This window comes from Sitophilus oryzae, unplaced genomic scaffold (assembly GCF_002938485.1).
Source record: "Sitophilus oryzae breed Bouriz unplaced genomic scaffold, Soryzae_2.0 scaffold_1181_pilon_pilon, whole genome shotgun sequence".
NCBI classification, from domain to species: Eukaryota; Metazoa; Arthropoda; class Insecta; order Coleoptera; family Curculionidae; genus Sitophilus; species Sitophilus oryzae.
The window spans coordinates 109,150-129,679 of record NW_022145817.1 but is presented as its reverse complement, the minus strand read 5'-3'; the positions used below and the strand labels follow the sequence as shown (position 1 = coordinate 129,679).

The 20,530-nt window shown below is 31.3% G+C and overlaps 1 protein-coding gene across 1 annotated transcript in view; it reads left to right on the top strand.

Moving 5' to 3' along the window:
* The first annotated feature begins 5,840 nt into the window (after nucleotides 1-5,840).
* LOC115891403 (retinol dehydrogenase 12-like) overlaps nucleotides 5,841-20,530 on the top strand; it is a 64,663-nt gene continuing 49,973 nt past the window's right edge. The window contains exons 1-3 of the mRNA XM_030911847.1: nucleotides 5,841-5,967; nucleotides 11,023-11,289; nucleotides 11,359-11,577. Coding sequence (XP_030767707.1) covers nucleotides 5,841-5,967; nucleotides 11,023-11,289; nucleotides 11,359-11,577 — 613 coding nt within the window. The remainder of the gene's footprint in view (nucleotides 5,968-11,022; nucleotides 11,290-11,358; nucleotides 11,578-20,530) is intronic.

Genomic DNA, 20,530 nt, shown 5'->3' with positions numbered 1-20,530 from the left:
CAGGGAAGCCATCATATGGGTCCATTGCATTGGTTCCATTTCATTGATTTGAGAAATAGTAATTTAACAAAATTCTAATATTTTCAAAGTTGTTAGGGAAAGCCCCATCTTGCTAAAAGTATATTTCACGTAAATTAGCTAAAACATATCTAAAAGTTTCGGTACGATAACTTCCAAGATTTACAAATAGCGGTAGAGAGTTAAGTTTTCCTAATATTTATAGAAAAAAATTATTAGTGGCCCCTAAAATAAAACCAGAGATAGACAGCAGTATATTGATAATAATTCTCTATTTTCTTTTATTATCAATCATGGCCAAAGTCATGGCCTACTAATAAATATATGATGTTTTAATAAAAACTTCTAAATATTGCAGTAGATAGTGAAAATAAATATAGAGTGATATATATTTTTGAGAAGCTTATGGCAAGCCAAATCATATAATTTATAAATATACAGGGTGTTCCATTTAAGAAAACATAACTTTAGTTTATATCTTCGAAAATATTATTTTCGTAGAATAACAAACTACGCCACTGCATTCTCCATAAAAAGTTCTACAATAAACAGTTTTTACCTTCTCGATACCTTTCGCAATAACAGAGATACGGGGGATGTCCCAAATTGTAAAATTTTCAAAAATACCCTGTAGCTCAGAAACGAAGAGGGCTGTGAAAATTTTGTTTATAGCATCCTTCGTTTGACAAAAAAGTGGGACAGGTTTGTGCAAACCGCATCTTTCTATCTTCACTAATAGCGGAGATACCGTATGATTTCAACCAAAATGGGACACCCTGTACAGCACCTTAATTAAATTTATGAGACATTCATCCACATCAAGTTGTTCCAGTATGTACCATAGTTTAACTCTGGGGATGGAGTGTAAGCTTTTTGAAGGCGTATCTTCTTCACGTGAATTCCCCTTTTCTATCAGTTGTTGGATAGTAAATAGATTATCTATACATCAACGCCCTGCAGTAAAGCCACTCTGCTCTTCTTATTTTTGTAAAAAGTCTCCTGAAGGTGCAATTTACACTAAGACCTCTGTAGTTATTTGGGTCTTTTCTGTTCTCTTTTTTATATATCGTCCTATTGCTGCCAAAAGTCACTAACTAACATTTTTCCGAACAACCAGATTAAATCACTAACTATGTTTTGAAGCGGAGAATCGAGCGATTTCTGGCTATTTATGTTTTATTTTAATACCGAATAGTTACTAACTATAACATTATTTTATGCAATGCAATTCATCTTTAGACGCATTTTTCTCGGAAGTTATAAAAAGTAAATTAGTGACTTTTGGCAGCAATGGGACGATATAGAAGTGATATAGGCTAACTTCCATTCATTAGGTATTTTATTCCGATCTACACACATCTGCATTAATTTTGTTATTTTTGTTAAAAGACATTCTCCGCCATATTTTAGCATTTCAGCCATAATACCACCCAGTCCTGGAGCTCTACCGTTTTTCATAGACACCAAGGCTTGTCTAACTTCCTCGATCGTTATGCTTGTTTTAGCTTCTGTAATAGTGACGGCTTCATCGTTTTGTAAAAACTGGGGTCGTTGTTCTATTAATAGGTTTTTATAATGTTTCCTCCAATCACTTAAATATATAGTTCCCGTCCATCGTTCACGTGTATTTCTTTTCATCCCCTTCAGAGTTCTCCATGCTTCCGTAGATCGTGATCCCCCACTGTAAGTTTCAATATCATTGCATTTTCTTTCCCACATACTATTCTTTTCCTCTCAGTTACTTGTTGTCGAACTTCCTTTTGTAACTTCTTATATGTTAACCAATTTTCATCTGTTGGATTTCCTAACCAGTTATTATAATTCAGCTTCTTTTCACTTATCTTCTCTTCAAGCTTATCCGTCATCCATATAGGTTGGTTTTTAATTTGCTCCTTATATCCTACAGCTTCCTGCATTGCTTGATGTACGGCTTGTGTAATTCAGGTATGTTCTTCTTCAGTAGTATGCTTGGGTTGTTCTTTCTGCAAATGATGCTTGATACGTCGTTGGTAGAGGTATTTAATACTGTTATCTCCTAACAAGTTGACTTTATATCTTGGATATGACAGAGTGATTTGCTCCGTTTCAGCTTCTGTTGTGTCATATTTGCTGTTTGTGTTTTTGTTCATGTAAGGATAAATAATCTCAGCGACAACCATAAAATGATCCGACCCACAATTCGCTCCTCGTTTTACAGTGACATTTTTTATCTTATCTTGGATAGATTGTTTAGTTATTATAAAGTCAATAATTGATTTCTGACCCAAAGACGGCCGTGTCCAAGTATACTGATTAATTTTCATATTATATTGTTTGCATGTATTCACCAATCTGTTACCACTGTCACTTGTATCTGGGTCTCCAAAACGTCCAACTACATCATCATTAAACCTAGTACCGACTTTACCATTGAAGTCTCTTGCAAGAATTAGTGTCTGGTGACCCTTTACATGTATATAGACTGTATACATTTATGGGAGCAATACAATTTTTTAGTAAAGTTTATTTCTCTGGCTTGAAAGTCAGCACAAGAACTAATTCTGAAAAGTAATGTACAAGGTGGTGAGAAACTTTTTTATTATAGCATGCATATTTAAATATCTTTAAATATCTCAACAACCTAAGGTTTTAAACATATTAAACCCTTATAATAAATACCTTATTTTATGTTCAAGAATCCAAAAATGAAATAAAATACCGGGTATATTCAGTGGCGTAGCTTGGTAACGAAGGGCCCTGGGGCAAATTAAAAAATGGGGTCCCACTGCTATGTAAACTGATTAGGTTTTATCAAATAAAAATATGAAATATACAAATTCTTTAAAAATGCTAAGCTATTTAAGCTCTTTTTTGTGCACTGCAGGGCAGGTAATAAAAATATTAAACAGTAACAACATAAATTACAATTATTAATACTTGGTGTAGGTTTGGCCAAAGATAATTCTACTACGAATAGATAACCCACGTAAATGGGACGGCTGGAACCGGCCAAAAGACATCAATGCACACGTAAACTTTAATATTTCGTGCGGAAACCCTGGTGAAGGGCAAGAGAATATGAGGTTATGAAGGATATGAAAAATTAATCTTATTTTTACGTGAGAAGTCTCCCCACGAGAGATGGCACATGTTTTTTGAAACACCCTGTATAAATACACTTTAAATATACTGGGTGTCCCATTAAAAAAATAGTTCATACCAATAACGGTGACATTTGGCAACTTATGACATTATTGATTATAATAAACAATAAAACTTGACTAAAGACCCTAAAATTTCTTTTTTAATGAATGTTCTATACAAAAATAGAAAAGTTATAGCCTGGCAAAAATGGGACAAAATAAAATGCTAATACTGTACATTATTTACATCACACAACAAGTAATTACCAGTTAAGTTAGGTATCTAAAAACGAAATCTACAATTATTCTAAAATTTATGCCAACAAATTAAATGATTTTATTTTACTAAACAAATCACAAATAAGACAATCTAATTTTTGATAATAAACAAGATTTGGCGGTAACAGTGTAAATAGTAAAAAGGAAAATTTTTGCAGGTCACTAAAATCAATTTTTTTGGGATGAATTGTTTCGCATCCCCAGATGAGGCGGATCTAGATTGTAAAGCAGAACCATCACAAAAAAGCCCAAAATATCTCATTAAAGGCCCTAAAATATCTCATTAACGGGCTCAAATGAACTAGTAAAATTGTTATTTCTGTAGGGTAGATATGCTAAAATTCGACTTATTTTTTAAACTTTTTAGTTTTTGTTTCTAATTTTTTTTAACTTCTTCCCATTTGCAAAATTTGAAGATATTAGTAATAATTAAATAATTCATTAAAAAAAGTTTGTGTGGGTAGCATGTTCTTTCCTTACTACCTAACCAAATCGAAATCTCACTTTACGCAATAATTTTGCTTTTTATTTTAAGACCTAAATATTCTTAAAAAATGTCTATACCTATGTGGCGGATTCATCTATCCAAAAAAATCCTTATGGGGTTTTCGCCACTGCACTGCAAGAAAAATCTACAAAATAAAATAGTTATTTTTTGTAAACACTTCTGGCGTTAAACCTAAACGGACGCCGTTTGTCAGAAGCGTTTACAGTAATAAAAAATTTGCCTAACAAAAAAAAATGCTTAACGTTTCGGAAAGTTTTCTCTTTCCGTCATAGAAGCAAAAAAAATATAAAGAATCAAGAAAAAAACTATTTAAAATATTTAAATTGAACTATTCGAGAACACTTTACTTTTTAAAACAGATACGTCTACAAGAAATCGTTGACGTTCTGTTAAAATGACATTATATTAAGTTAAACTTCAAAATTAACAATTACTATCTGATAATTACTTAATAAGGTAAAACCAAAAAGCCCAAACTTTCTGTATGATTATTTTTAAATTTCACGTATGTTATGTTTATTTACGTAATGTTCTTTAAAATCAAAGAAGCGATTGCCATACATTACTAACATCTACAGATGCACGAGCAATACATTTATTTTTATTAGATTGAATTAAAAAGCCTCTTTTATTTTTCTTTAGAGGCAAGAAATAAATAAAAAAAAAAAAAAAAAAAAAAAAAAAAAAACGAGATAAAAACTAAATATTAAAAACTAAATATTCTTGTTCTTTATATTCATTAAAATATTTTTTCGACAAAATAAACATCTTTTGGACTAAGTCCGAAATTTCTGTACATGGCACAATTAGGAAAAGTCTGCCCACCTCATAATTTTTGTTCAGTAAAAAGTTTTTTTTGGATCAAGTTGATGAGCAATAAGGTCTTGGTTGTGAAATTTTGAACTGCACTCTAAACAATTAAACTTATCTTGCATTTTTTTAGAAGATATCCAGCATAATATTCAGTCACGCCTCTGCTTACCCGAATTTAAAATCCAATGTTCGCATATACTTCGATTTTTATAAGGGAACCTAAACATTTTTAAATAAGGACTGTCCCTCCTTGATAGTCTGCAATTGTATTATTGACATACATTGTCCGACATATTTTTAAAACACGAAAACTAAAATCAAAATATAATAATTCAAAATAATAAAGCAAAATCCACAATTCAAAATATAAAAAATGAGCACACCACGAAGCCTTCACAACGAGGTGCGGGGGAATACGGAAGGCTTTGATGATCGCCTTCGGGCCGCCGCGTGTGCCGGTCGCATTTGGCGTACGATTTGGCAACATAGACAAGGAAGGAATCGCTTTTTAACGTTGCGGCGCCTCGATGGATCCCGGCTCAAAAAGCCCGGCTCCTTTTTGGTTCCAAAAATTTTACACGGGATGGGTTTTCTATTGTGTTAACTATAATATTCTTTGGTTTGGCTAATAAAACGAAATAGAGAAGATTCAAGGGTTTATTAGATAAAGGTCGGGCCTAAAAACTGACTAAATGGGCTCTTTCACAAAAACTAAATTACCCAACTCAAGGACAAAATCTGAAATAGAAGACTATTTTTAGTATATTTATCCAAAAAAAATAGTTCCATGACATTGAATAATTTTTTTATAGGCCCTCAAAATTGCGTTAATTTAATTAATAATTTTAAAGTGCCATTTGATGACGTATGAAAAATACGCCCAATCACATTGCAGAACCGTGCTCGTGCGCCAGCCAACAACTGACAACATTGCGATTTGATTTGACGTACATGTTGAATAGTAAATTTGAGGTTAAATTTTTTGTTTACTCCGTTTGTGAAAAGGATTGTTAATTGAAATGTCTATTTTGACTGGGGTATGAAATGCACCAAGCCTATACCTATTAAACACTGTATCACACAATTCTGTCAATGTAGTCATGGGTGTATCTCATATGTGTATATCAGTACTAGCAGAGCTGCAGTTAGATTCACTTGAGGATATTTTGTTTCTAATGTGTCTACATTGTGGAGATGTTATTTCATTTGGACATGTTGTATGGGACGGTACCTCATGCAATACAAAATCTTTTTAAAATTGTTAATTTATATTTATTAAAATTTACCAAAGTTATCTATGTTCGTGGCAAGTGAAATGCAAAGATTACATAAATAAAACTATAATAAACAAGATATATGAAAGATTGGTTGAATTTAGAAAAAAATTTACCAACTTTTTCTATTTTTTATTTTTGTTTATTGACAATACGCAACCAAACCAAACACAAACTATAACGCGTTTTCTACCGGTGTTATTTATTTCTAAAGCACATGAAACACTGACGAACCCCAAGTCCGTTTTTTAATTAAGCATATCTAATAGGGATTTTAATTCGGCAAGCCAGATTGGGCAGCTCAAAATAACTAAGGTTTTGGTACATGCCGAGCTTAGTCCTCCGACTAAATCCCGACGGACCAAATCTGTCCAACTTATACTATGTTGTTGTATGGGGGCTAATGACTACATTTCTCACTGCTAGTTCCTACGTACCGAACTTAAATAATGACTGAACTTTTAACATTGAAAATGTTTCTGTTATCCTATATAAGGGAGCCCAAATCGAATTAAAATGCTACATTTGCCACACCATGACGTCATATATACAAGGGTATAGGAAATCTCGGCGCAGCGGCGGCAGTCGGCCAGCGCGCGAAAACCATTACATCGCTAATTGTTTATTGATATATCTTTATTAGTTTAAAAGCAAAAAATATGGGGTTTGCTTTGATACCTTGTCAAGACATAAGCGAAACTTTTAAATTGTTTCTTTTTTCATTTAGGCCTTCGTTTTTCGTTAAATGAAAGTTATATTAAAAAAATCTATTTTTAAACCAAATTTTCGCATGATTGAAATGATTATTCATGTTTAAAGTTTTTTTTGGTCATAAGCGCTAATGGAAATGTTTTTTTGTAAATAATTATAAAAATTACTCCCTACGAAAACTTTATTGTGTACTGGATCAAAAAATAAGTATTTGTTTTCTCTATACGGTGGTATTAATATATCGATTTTGATGATAGTGTCCTTTTACCCGGTCTAATTTTGTACTACTTTCGGAATAAGGGTCCCCATATCATGTACTGTACTTCCATCCCTGAAAAATTCAGCTTGTGACACCGAAGTGAGAGGTAACGTCAAAATAAGCTTTAATCTACCTACATCATAGGTAGGTGTAGGTACTCTAGGTATATTCTACCTAGACAGTAGCTGAACTAGCTGACAGTAGTAATTAATTTGTTATCCAATAAGTAGTTGTCATTATATAAGTTTAATCATCTTATACCTCCTATAACGGTAGGTTTTGGATTTTTCCTGATTGGTTTGTTAAACAAAAATATACTGGGCATATAAATGTCTGTTACAGGTTAATTCGTTAAAGAAATATGTTACACACATATTATTTTAATAATAATAGTATAATAGTAATGGCTATATTATGTTATAACACATACATATGATGTATTATTCATTATATATGTATTGAATGTACTTATTTTAACCAATGCATTGTTTTGTTTTTTAATCTCACAAATAAGAAATGTTTTATAGATTTTATTTTAAAAAACAGTGATTATACAATTTATTTACACCCCTTACACTGTTTTCTGTAAGGGGTGTAACCAGGAGTATATTTCGTAACCTCTTACGATATAAGAGGGCACAAAGTGTTTTATTACTTAATGCTTAAAATTTAATAATATATTTGTACATAAAATAGAATAGATTAGAAAGTCAATTAATTAATATTGACGTAATTACTAAATAAGTACAAGATTTTTATTATAATTATTTTAGTGTATTTTTAGTCACCTAATTATAAAGGAGAGATATCCAACCATTGCATTATTTTACTCACAAATAAATGTTTTATGGTTTTTATTATAAAACAACGATTAATTTATTATACACCCCTTAACCCAAACACTTCAAGGAGGATATTTCGTGACCCCTTATTTAAAGTGGACCAGCTTTAGTCAATGTTTTAATTACCCAGCGTCTTTAATAAAAATCTAATGTAATTTTTTATAGAAATGATCTGACATAAAAAGCAAATTTTATCAAAAAACTGTTTGATTATCTACAAGGAGTAAACCGCTGACAAATGTCTGTATACTAATGCCAAAGTAATGCCAAAAAATACAAATTAAATACCAAAATTTCTCATATAATGCCCCACTAATGCCAAGCTGATTCCAATATAATACCACAAATACCACGAATAATATGTAACACATTTGTTTCACGAATTAACCTGTAACAATACTGGTAGGTACGTGCACAGCTTTTTTCCTAGGTAACTTAAAAGTCGTTAAAAAGTCTAATTATATTTAAAGAAGATATAATTCCAACAAATTACATTATAGAATAATAATGCACAAGTAATACCATTAAAATTTTAACGTTTTTAACTTGTGTAACATATTTCTTTAACGAATTAACCTGTAACAATAGTGGTAGGTACGCGCACAGATTTTTCGCTAGGTAACTTATTAAGTCGTTAAACAGGCCTATAAAAGCTATAACAACATAGGTAACTAATATTTATAATTTAATTCGAGTTTTAATCTCAAATAATAAATGTTTTTACTGGTGTATTTCTGAAGTGTTCATTATTAAAAGTAGATATTCTTCAAGTTATGCGAAGTAATAAGTAATGTTTCCGGTGAGACTGCGTATATGTCACCGGATTCTCTGGTTAGTATAAAGACTTTTCTATAGAAAGAGTTTTTTCTATATTTTCCTTTCAAAATAAGACTAATTTCTTCTTATTCTTTTAAATATTACAGTGTTTCTTTTTCCTAAAATGTTATACTTAATTTTCGCTTAAAATTAAAAAATCACAAATGTAGGAAAATATACGTTATTGAATAAAGTTTATACAAATCACTTTACCATACCAAAAAAGTAAAAACATGTCATGGCGGAAGATATTCAGGTGGCATTTCACACATTTATCCATTAAAATCGAGATTAAAATAATAAACTTGCGTAACATGTTATACACGAGATAGAAAGTTTCAGAATCGATTAATACGCAATACGCTACGCAGTCAACTTATTCCTATGCGCGGATGAGCGTCTTCAAGACTCTTCCTTCGGCCAGGGTCACGACGCCGCCGAAGAGGAATCGGCCTACGTTTGGCTAAACAGGCTGGACACAGTGGAGTACGATATTGGCGAGTCTGAATATTTATAAAAATTTGCAAAGTAAAATATGTTGGAAAAATAATTAATCCATACATATATAAAAGCTCAAAGGGTTTATTTGTTGCATCCATCCCGCCGAAACCGCTTTACCAATCTTGATGATTCTTTTTTTAAATGTGTAGATTTGTTATGAAGTATTTTTATAGTGCTTAATGGCTATTTCTTTGTGTAAAACGAATAAATACTAAAACATACCTGCAAAACACCTACACACAATACCTCCAGAAATAAATTAATTGTCATTGTCAGTGGTGTGTCAGTTAGATTATATATTAGGTTTTTAGATATTTTAGAGTGAGTTCATGCCGCCAGCTTTAGATACATAAATATTAGCACAAAGGTTCGTTTAAACGACATTAGTGAATTAGCTACACAAAGCGATTTTAGGAAATTCATCCTCTTAGAGAGTAAAATTATCTCGGAACAGTTTGCTGTATGAAAATTCCTTACTATTTGGTCTAGAAGAATGAAATCCTACAAAAAGAATTAGAAGAAATTTTTGAAATTCATCAACCAAATGGGTAAAGTTAGTAAAAATTTATATAAAACTTGGTGACCTCTGGATTATACACATAAAAATTGGCACAAAGGTAAAGCGAATTTATGAAATTTATACCCTTGAAGAGGAGTAGAATAGGGAATGAAAGTTTGCTGTACGAAAATGCAATACTATAACATTATAAACCAGACAGTATAAAATTTTATACAAGGGTTTATTTAGTGACATCATAACGAAATATATCTTCCTCAATTATCCTTCAAAGAATAAAAAATAACCTATAAAGAGAGTATTAGTGCTCTTAATAAATAAAAAAAGATGAAAAATAAAAACATCTATGCTCACTAGCTCTCTATAAAGAAGTAAAAATCATTTAAAATCAATGCTTGAACGATTCGAGGTGTAACGCGAACGTAGTCGCGAGAAAAAGCTAGTAATTTATTAAATTATTTTATTTAACTCATTAATTTTCATTGAAAAGGAATTTTGTAATTCGCCACTATATTAGTTAAAAACTAAGAAACTCATATCAAATTTAAGTTTTGCGATTTTGACTTATACTTTTTACAAAATCTGAACACATTTTAAAAGAAAAAAAGTTTTTTGATAATATTTGTGTAGATTGACTACAAGTTGTATAACATAAATTTCTACGACCGGTCTACCTAGTGGTCTGCAGCATCGCCTTGTGGTGCAAACGTGGGCCTGTTAATCTGTGACGTGACGCACAACAGCCAAGAAAAACAGAAGCGTGGCTAAGAATTTAGTAATTTAAAAAAAGTCTTTTAGATACAGTAGTAGGTATTAAAAAGTTTTGTGTTTAAATGGGGTTTGCCTTTAACAGTTAAAAAATTATATTGTACAGTGTAACTTTCCGTAAGAATTCTTTATCTGTCATTGATCATGATCTGTCATCATGTTAACCTGATGTTTTGTATGTTATTTTGTTTTTTTCGAGGTTTTTTGCTTGCTTGTTTTACGGATAGGTGCGATCGCATAATTATTATTGATAATGTTTTATTTAATGTTAACACTACTACTTTTTCAGTGAATCTTTAAATCTGTTGTTTTTTGTTAAGTTCGTTATTTAAACATATGTATGTAATACACTCATATTAACACTAATCATATTTTTACGTTTTTATTCATCATTTTCAATGCCCCCCCCGGTTGCATCTTTGTAAAGGACTGTGAATTTTTGAACATAGAATGAAGTATCAACTTTTCGGTTTGGTTTGGTTTGGATCCGCATTCATTTCATTTCAACTCGGTTTCAAAAAACAATAGGACTTCATAAATCCAGCTTACCATACAACCTTCAACTTAAACCTTTATAATCCTGTATTATTTTAGGTGCGTCATTAATCCTAGCTTGCAGAAATGTTAAAAAAGGTTTAGATGCAAAAGCAGAAATATTACAGAAGGTTCAGAATTATAACGGGCAGATATTTGTAAAACATTTAGATCTGTGTTCTATTCCGAATATTGTCAAGTTTACCGAGAATATAAAAAGCGAATTCAAAGAAATATTTGCTCTGGTGAATTGTGCAGGAGTATTTTACCATCCTCAAGGTTTAACTGAAGATGGGTTTGAAATTACCTTACAAACTAATTATTTAGGTATGCCAGTAATAACCTATTCAAAGTGTCATTTATAGAAAAAATATCTTGTATGATTTTTGTTCGCAGGACCTTTTATATTAACTCATCATCTACTGGGATTATTACAAAATTCAGTTCATGCCAGAATAATTAACGTTTCTTCAGAGGCCCATAGAAATGTTAATATATATGATTTAAAAGCAATCACAAAGTGCCAAACTGAATTTAGATCTCACTTTATTGCTTATGGAGTTTCAAAATTAGCTCTCATTTTATTTACAAAGGAACTGGCAAAGAAACTCACAAGTAAGTTAACATTTCATAAGGAACGCGTTCCTTTTATTGCAACATTAAAGAAATATTTTTGTAAAAAACACAACAATACATTTTAGTTCTCATAATAGCAGAGAACACAATCTGTCAACGCAGCCAAATTATTGATGATATACCGGGTGTTTCTCAAAGGTGGCCACACCTATCACTTTTTTATTTTTTCAGATAGAAAAACGAGATTTGGTATGTTGAGAGTATGCATAAATGAGGAATGATTCACCTGTTTCACCGGAAATGACTACAACTTTTGGTTTTTAAATAGTACCCTCGGTATTTTTTTACCTTATTTGACAGAACATGCCATTCTGAATAGAATGACATCTAATTCAACTTTTGACTTTTTCAATTAAAAAAAGTAGCAATTTAAATTTTTATCTAGAGTGCTATGGTCATAAATGTAATTACAATTTGACTCGAAATACCAAGTAGGTAGTACCAAATTATTCGTAAAAAATGCCTTTTCCAAATATGCTATCGTTCCATTTGAAAAAATTGAGTTATGATTAAAAATACCATTTGAGAATCTTTTAACCGACCCAGCAAGAACGCAAAAGTAATAAACGATCAAATCTATTTTTCTAAAGTTCTTTGATTAAAAATTAATGGTTTCATCACAGCTATATGGCACTCTAGATTGAAATTTAAAATGCTTTTTTTTTAATTTGAAAATGTCAAAAGTTGACATGTGATATATCATTCTATTCAGAATGTCCTTTTCTGTCATAAAAAGTAGAAAAAAATTACCGGTATCACTTAAACAGTTAGTGGTAATACCATTACCGGTATCACTATTGCAGACTAAATTTCGTTTTATTATCTGAAAAAATAAAGAAGTTATAGGGGTGAGTCACATTTAAGATACACTCGGTATATTGAATTTTATTAAATTACAATTTTTTTTGGACATCCTATGCTTTGCAATAGAAATTTTTATATGCTTTGCAATAAAATTATGTATAGTCTATTTGAGGAAAGAATATATGTCAGTGACGGTTATTGTCTATCATTTTAATTGTATTTTACTAAAAAGGGCCCTACACGCAATCATATCTGAGAGATTTGAACTGTACAGTCCTTCGATTCAGCCCACATTTCAACGTGTAGTGGCGGCTTCGATAAAGATCTCATCGAAAAGATGGGATCTGCGATCTTTCAACATGCTGAATATTTTTAACTGCACAGACCACAGATTTGGTGGGATCTATACTAAACAGAGATATGGAAGTGGGAGAATGAGCTTCGACGAGTGCGCATCCAAAAATTGATGGCCGCCATCTTCCAGGTTCGTCTGATGGCCGCCAAACATCCGTCTGATGGCCGCCATCTTCCAGGTCTTGCTGTCACTTCCCCTCTTTAATTGACATCTGTTTTTTTTGCGTTTGTGTTGTTATCTAATTAAAATTTATTATTATCATAATTATTCTAAAGACTTATTCAAAAAGGCTTGTTGTATAGGTATTGTCATAGTCATTCTAAGAAAGCTAATACGCCGGGAAAAGTGATTATTTTTCATGTGTAGGTTTATACAACATACCGTGTATACAGATGATCATGATCGAAAACTGTTTATTTTAGTTTTCCTAAAGGCGATTTGTAAAAATCATAGTTGTAATTGGGAATGGTCAATGTGGGACGTGACCATTTAAAGAGGATGTTTTATTACGTGTGGAGGAAGAAGTTCGTTCCTTCTGTAAAACAGTAATCAGTGCACTCTTATACTGTCCATGAAAGTACTCTTATATGTCCAAGTATCGCAAACATCATCGAGACAAACAGAATCATCCTTACTTGAAAAGAATATTATTTGGAGAAAAAGAAAACGTAAGATAGGGTATTTTAATTGAACAGTCGCAATTTAAAGTTTTTACTGTAAAGAAACTATTTGAGTCAGAGTTTACCAAAAATGCTTTTTATAACTACTACTGGGTAAATGAATTTCTAGTATAGTATGACTTTTTTTGAAACTTTAGTTTCGGAGATATAAATTTAATCGGACCTTTTTAAAAAAAAATTTTTTTCAGAAACTATTTAAGACAGAGTTTACCAAAAATGCTTTTTATAACTACTACTGGGTAAATGAATTTCTAGCGTAGTATGACTGTTTTTGAAACTTTAGTTTCGGAGATATAAATTTAATCGGACCTTTGTCATATTTTTGATACATATGTTTTATAACATAAATCACTTTTTGTTTCGAAACATTTTACCAAAATATGCTTTCGCTACATAAGCTATAACAATAAAGATCTTAGTGTCACAAATTTGTCGAAAGTTTTAAGAAACAGATGTGGCTCACATTTACAGATTTCGTACCCGTTTTGTGCCTTAAAGTTTCCATAATTTATTTAATATTCTGTACTGTATGAGAACATAATTTTACTTTATTGTTTTAATTTTATTCTGTAGTTTTTGCATTTAAGCATTCTTCAAGTTTATACAGGGTGTCCCAGAAATAAGCGCAAGTATTTTAAGGGGTGGTAGATCTCGATAAAAGAAACATATTTTCTCTCTATCGTTTTTCAATTTAATTCCAAAATAACGGAGTTATTTTACTTTGAAAATTTCCAAAAAAAATGATTTTTTGCTAAAATTTTGACAACCACTGGATCTTTTCCGGATTTTCTTTCTTGTAAATTTAATCTAATATCTTGTCATTTATCAAGAAATTATGTTTTTTAACTAAAAAATTTCAAAAAATTTCGAATTTTCAATTTTTTTTTTGCGAAAAGAACTACGTAGACGTGCTTCTGTGGTTGAACTATACTACCAGTTAAAATACTTGCACTTAATTCTGGGACACCCTCTATAGTGCTATAATTAAAAAAGCAGAAGGAAGGGCATAGGGTGAGTACAAATACAGATATTTTTCTTATGCGATTTTATTATTATTTATACGCATAACAGAGATCGTTTGTTTTAGAAATAAATGTATTAACTACCCATACCCAACAGGAGACCGAAGAAAATGTTACCAGCAAACATTTTTTTCTCTTTTTTCCACAAAAGAATACATGCTTTTATGTTTTAATTGTGTTATAATAAGTAAAAAAAAAATGTTTTAACTATTTTGACCAGAGCTCCAAATTTCTACACAGATAGCGCTAAATCGAAACATTTTGGACAACAAGGTTTCCATTTATTGTCGATTCATTTTCGAACCACAAGTTTCTCTCTTTTTAGACACAAATATGATATAATGTAGATGATTTGTGTCCGACTCCATGTCAAATTTATAAAACAATGAATTGAAATTCCGTCATGTTGGCTAGTGATAGGGTTTTTAACTAAAAATATATGTTTTTATCGGCTGTTGAACTTTTAAACTCATAAGAACGCGTTCTACTTACATTGATTTAAATATTTTTATTTTCAGAACCATGATATATTATAGAAATAAAAATAAAAATCTATATTTCAAACAAAAATATTTTGTAACAAATAATGATATATAGAAGGGGCCATAGAGTTAAAAAAATTAAAACAGAAAACAAGTCATTCATAAACTCCCTATTTGTTTTGCCTAGACATAAGCTTCAAAAATTCACATTTTATCACCGCGGCGTCAACGCCAACGATAGATAGGCTGCGGGGTTAAGGTGAGGTAAAAGTAGGAGAACAAGATATTAACACAGATTATACAGATTATAATCTTTGTTTTTTCTTTATTGTTTTTCGTGGTTCCAATTTTCGGAATCGGGCACTAGTTAGGTTACTAGTTTGCGCACATAGCACGCCCACTTATGGCCTCTAAAATTGTGCACAGCGCCTAACCGGCACAGTTATTAGAGAGATATCGGAAATCCGAATAGCGTCATCCAGTATTTACGCGTACCTTATCATGGTTACGATATGCGCGAGTCAATTTTTAACGCAACACCCGCTAATAACGTTACCGCCTGACGTAATTTGCGGATCAATTACACCAAGCACTCTTTCTAAATAACCTCTGATAACGTTTAAAAATTGCTTAAATGGGCATGTGCGGGTATTTGACAACCGGAGCCGGCCGGCGAGATCTTATAAGTTATGTTTAAGTTATGTTTGAATTGTTTTGAATTATTGCTTTAGTTTTATTAGGTAATTTGATATTTAAGTAGCTGGGATTAGTTTTAATTAAATAAATATGGCCCAAAATATGGATTGGTTTGGTCCACCTCTTCAATACTAAAGAACCTATAAAGAGTCTTAGATTTACAGCAGATGACGACTTAGCCCTTCTAAGAGAATTTGTTGCTTGTTGCCCTAAACCCAGTGGCAGACGTTGAACAATAAACCACTGGAAATAAGCGCTTTAGCCCTTTAGTTTTAAAATACCTAGTAAACAAAACAATTTCAAAGTTTTAAATTCAAAGGTAGGTTAAGTTTAAATAGCGGACGCGACGCGACCAGAATTCTTTCCGATCTGATAACTATAAATGAAGAGAGTTAATACCACCTCACGTAAAGGAAATAACACCTGGCCTTATTAACGTTCATGCACGCTATTCGATTTAGCGATATCTCTCTATTACGCTGTTTATTGTTATTTTACGCGAGTTTATTTTTGCGCACAGGAAATTTGACTCGTTTGCACATCGTCATAAAAAACAATTTTCGTACCACGAATTAGGGACAAGATTTTTATCTGTATACTTATAGGATACCTAATCTGTGATATTAACATCTACATGATATCCTGCGCCTCCTACTTTATCAATGATGGGTACGAAACGCACATAGGCGTGACGTTTTTTTTTGATACTCATTATAAAAAAATTTAATTGTATAAGATTTTTATCGACAAGTATTACTTAATAGTTTCATGTTAGGTTTATCAATTCGAAAATTATTCCTATTTGTGGCATACTGTTTTTATTTTGTGTCAAGAAACAGACACAATTATTAGAAACATTCATAAAGCATACCCTTCTGAGTCTTTACTTCAATATTCACTTTTATTCTTTTAAGGTTTATGATGAAGTTCAAAAGCATTTTACTATGGCTTTAAATTGTGAGCCAGGATTTATGCCAATGGCATTTGATGTATTGAAACACTGAAATTTAATTAAAGTCCCTTCTAATATGTTTTAGTATGTAAGAGGATTGTCAATCCCATTCTTTTAATAGATAAAATACAGTCATTACAGTTGTTGAGAAGAAACTATTTTATCTTAAAAAAAATATTTAAAATTCCGAGTTCATATAATCTTATTAATAAATTAGGTATATACCGATTTGGTAATCGAAATTACGCGGTCGGGATTTTAACGTGTAAGACAGTGATGTAGACAGCTTAATGGAAAATCAAATGTATTAAAAAGAGATAAAATTTGGGTCTACACATTTCTTCTATGCGGTATTGCCGGATTTTGCATCAACATTTCAAACCGCACCAGTACGAAAACGTTTACGAAACGCATTTACGAAAAATGTTGCATTTAGGGTTGGAACTTTATTTTTCACTATTAGTTACTCATTTTACTACAGCTATAATAGATTATATTTAGTTTAGATATATTATCATTCCAGTAGTACATCATTGTCTCTCTGTCTGTCAACCGGTCATTTATATTATTCTCTGTCACACTCATTAAAATCCAGATCACATAAATTGGATGACCAGCAGGGTATGTTGTACATATAGAATCCGCTAGCGGGTCTGGTGCCTTTTAGGTACATCAAAACTTTAAAATTTTCTATACAGAATTGAGAAGAGAAGAACTTATAATGACATTTTCTAACAAAAAAAGTGCGGATCGTCCATAAATAACACCAAAAACAAACCCCCAAAAAGAATGTTGTAACCAATGCAATCAAAACTCAGTTCCGGCCGACGTTTTTACCATTGTGATCCTCTTCTCAACCTTTAACACAGATCAAAATATAATATCTATTCAACTTAATATCGCTACCCCTATTTATCAAAATTAATAAGAAAGTATAAATAAAATAAAATCCGGATTTTCAACATTTCATTGTTACCGCCAGCGATACAAGGCGATATGCGCAGACGCGAGCAAAAGTCAAATAAACTAATTCTATGTCTTCTTTGTCACTCTTATTAAACTTAATAGAGAAAACTATATTTAACCTCAAATTTGGTCAAAAAATAAATAATTTTATTGAAGCGATCTCAAACGTTTAGCCGACGATCCGTACTTAAAACGTTAAAATATTAATTGTAGAACATATTAATATCAAATTTACATCAATAACTTCAAGATTGGCAATATACCTAAAAGTTACCAGAACCCCGCTAGCTTCTTTTGTGCACAATATAAATTATTTTTTCTAGTATTAAGAGAAAACATATGGTAACTGTCCCAATTATCGCCACATTAAGGGAATATCTCAGATCAGTTCACTATAAAATCCGAATTATTTGTATAAGGCTTACAAGAAAATTAAATGACACTAGGGGACATTCTTATTTAAAATTTAAATAAAAGTATAATAACTTGACCGATATTTTTGATTATTTTCATGAAGAACTAAAAAACTACAATTGCTCTAAATGTTATAACCTCTCTATCTATATATCGGCACCAATTTGTCCCAATTTTCGCTATATCTTTATATGTGTTATTTCACACAAAATCCATTGTTTTTTACAAAAATTTATTTAGGTATCGCGACACATTGCAAAAGATAAAACATAAACAATTAAATAATTAAAAAAATAAGCATAGAATCTTAATTAAGAATATCTCCGATATGAGCTCAAAAATAATGCAGATATAAGAATTATTAGTGAATACGAAGTATAACTTGTAAAAATTAGTTTTACTTTGGCATATTAGATATATTATATACACTTTATTATTTTTTTAATTGTTGTAACAATATCACTTTTAATACAGTCCAAACTATCTTTAGAACTCTGATATTTCGCATTTTTATCATAATCATAATTAATTAATCAGAGCTTATATTAATATGGCTTACCTGTCTAATGGCCTAAATTCCTTTAAACCTCGCAGGTATCCAGTTCTCGTTATCCGTTTTTAATTTATTTAAGGTAGAATTAATGATAAAAGTGGGTGACACAAAAATTGGGCACATCATACAGCCGATCTTCATGCTGCCATTTATGGAAAAAAATATTTAAATTACAGAAAAATGAATTTTATACTGAATAAAAATAACTCTGCCTATAATGACCCAATCTTCGTCAATGGTGACGATATACGGCACGCTCCGTTGCGACATGTCCCATAAACCGTCACCCATTTTATTTATTAATATAGAAAAAAAACATATTTTTTTGTATAAATATGTACAGGGTGGGTCAAATTCGACGCTTTTAAATGGAAACACCCTTTTCTATAGGAGATAGACAAAAACTAATATCGGTGTCTGGAGCTCAATTTTTGTCAAAAATATGATGGTGAAAACCGCATATCGATATCTGTTACCGTTTCGGAGTTACGGGGTGTTTTTCAAAAATATGCATTTTTAACAAATCGCTGTAACTTTTTTGCTATGGAAAATTTTGTATTTTTATGAAAACTTTCCCAAAGCACCTTTTTACATAGAATTTAATGATTTAAGTATAATTTTTTTTAAATTAATAATTTAAGAATTATCAACAGAAAATTTGATTTTTTATATGGGACACCCTGTATATTTGATAATTATTGAAAGTAATTTAAAATTACATTTCCAAAAATATAACACACTTCATATTTTGCTCGATTCCTCTTAGAGATATAGAGTATATAAAAACTCGCCGGCTTTAAATAAGTATGCTTTGAACGGCACCGGCTGGAATGCAAAAAAATTCCAGCTGTGAGCATCAATTAAAACGAAAATAATATTTGCTATGAGAGATGCAGAATTTTATAACAATTTAAAATATATTTAACCAACATCAATACAATAAATTATATCTAATAACAATAAAAATAAATAGCAAACCAAGGCATGAGATTTTGCTACAGGTCTTCGACATATCAACCGTCTTCTGTTATGGACAGACGGGGCAGTTTTTGAACATTTCCCGCGAAATTCATTAACTCAGTGGGGGTGAAAGATACCCTCTCATAACTGCTAAGTATTTTTAATTCTTGTCTAGATTATACGGAAGAATAAGGAACCTTTATCCTTCCGCAAATATATCCATAGGATTAAATCCATGGGCACTAAGTCAGGCGGCCTCGGCGGCCAACGGCTGGGATCTTGGTTAGCTATCCAATTATTCTTGAAACTGGCTGCAAAAATTTGCTGATAACTTCAGCGTTCAGAGGCGGTGCGTCGTCTTGCTGGAAAAATATGTTTTCGAGTTCCATTAAGGACTTATTATCAATAAGGGGTCCAAAGCCTACTAGTTAAAAGTGGCGAACTTTTAAAAATTCTGTATTTCGAAGGGGATTATGACAAAATATCAAGTGTACTATATTTTTGGAAAGGTAATTTTAAATTCTTTTCATTTAATTAAAAATATAGAGGGTGTCCCAAATAAAAAATCAATTTTTCTGTTGATAACTTTTAAATTATTAATTTAAAAAAAAATATACTTAAACCATTAAATTCTACGTAAAAAGGTGCTTTGGAAAAGTTTTCATAAAAATACAAAATTTTCCATAGCAAAAAAGTTACAGCGATTTGTTAAAAATGCATATTTTTGAAAAACACCCCGTAACTCCGAAACGGTAACAGATATCGATATGCGGTTTTCACCATGATGTTTTTGATGAAAATTAAGCTCCAGACACCGATATTAGTTTTTGTCTATCTCCTATAGAAAAGGGTGTTTCCATTTAAAAGCGTCGAATTTGACCCACCCTGTACATATAATAGAAAACCTCTTACACTGGTAATTATATTATTCGCGTCCAGTCCGAACGTATTATCTTGATTTTTCTATACGTAGTACCGTCCCTGCGTGCACAATTTTAAAGCTATAAGCTAAATTCCCTCCCGTTGCTAGTCTAGGTGGCGGCGCCGG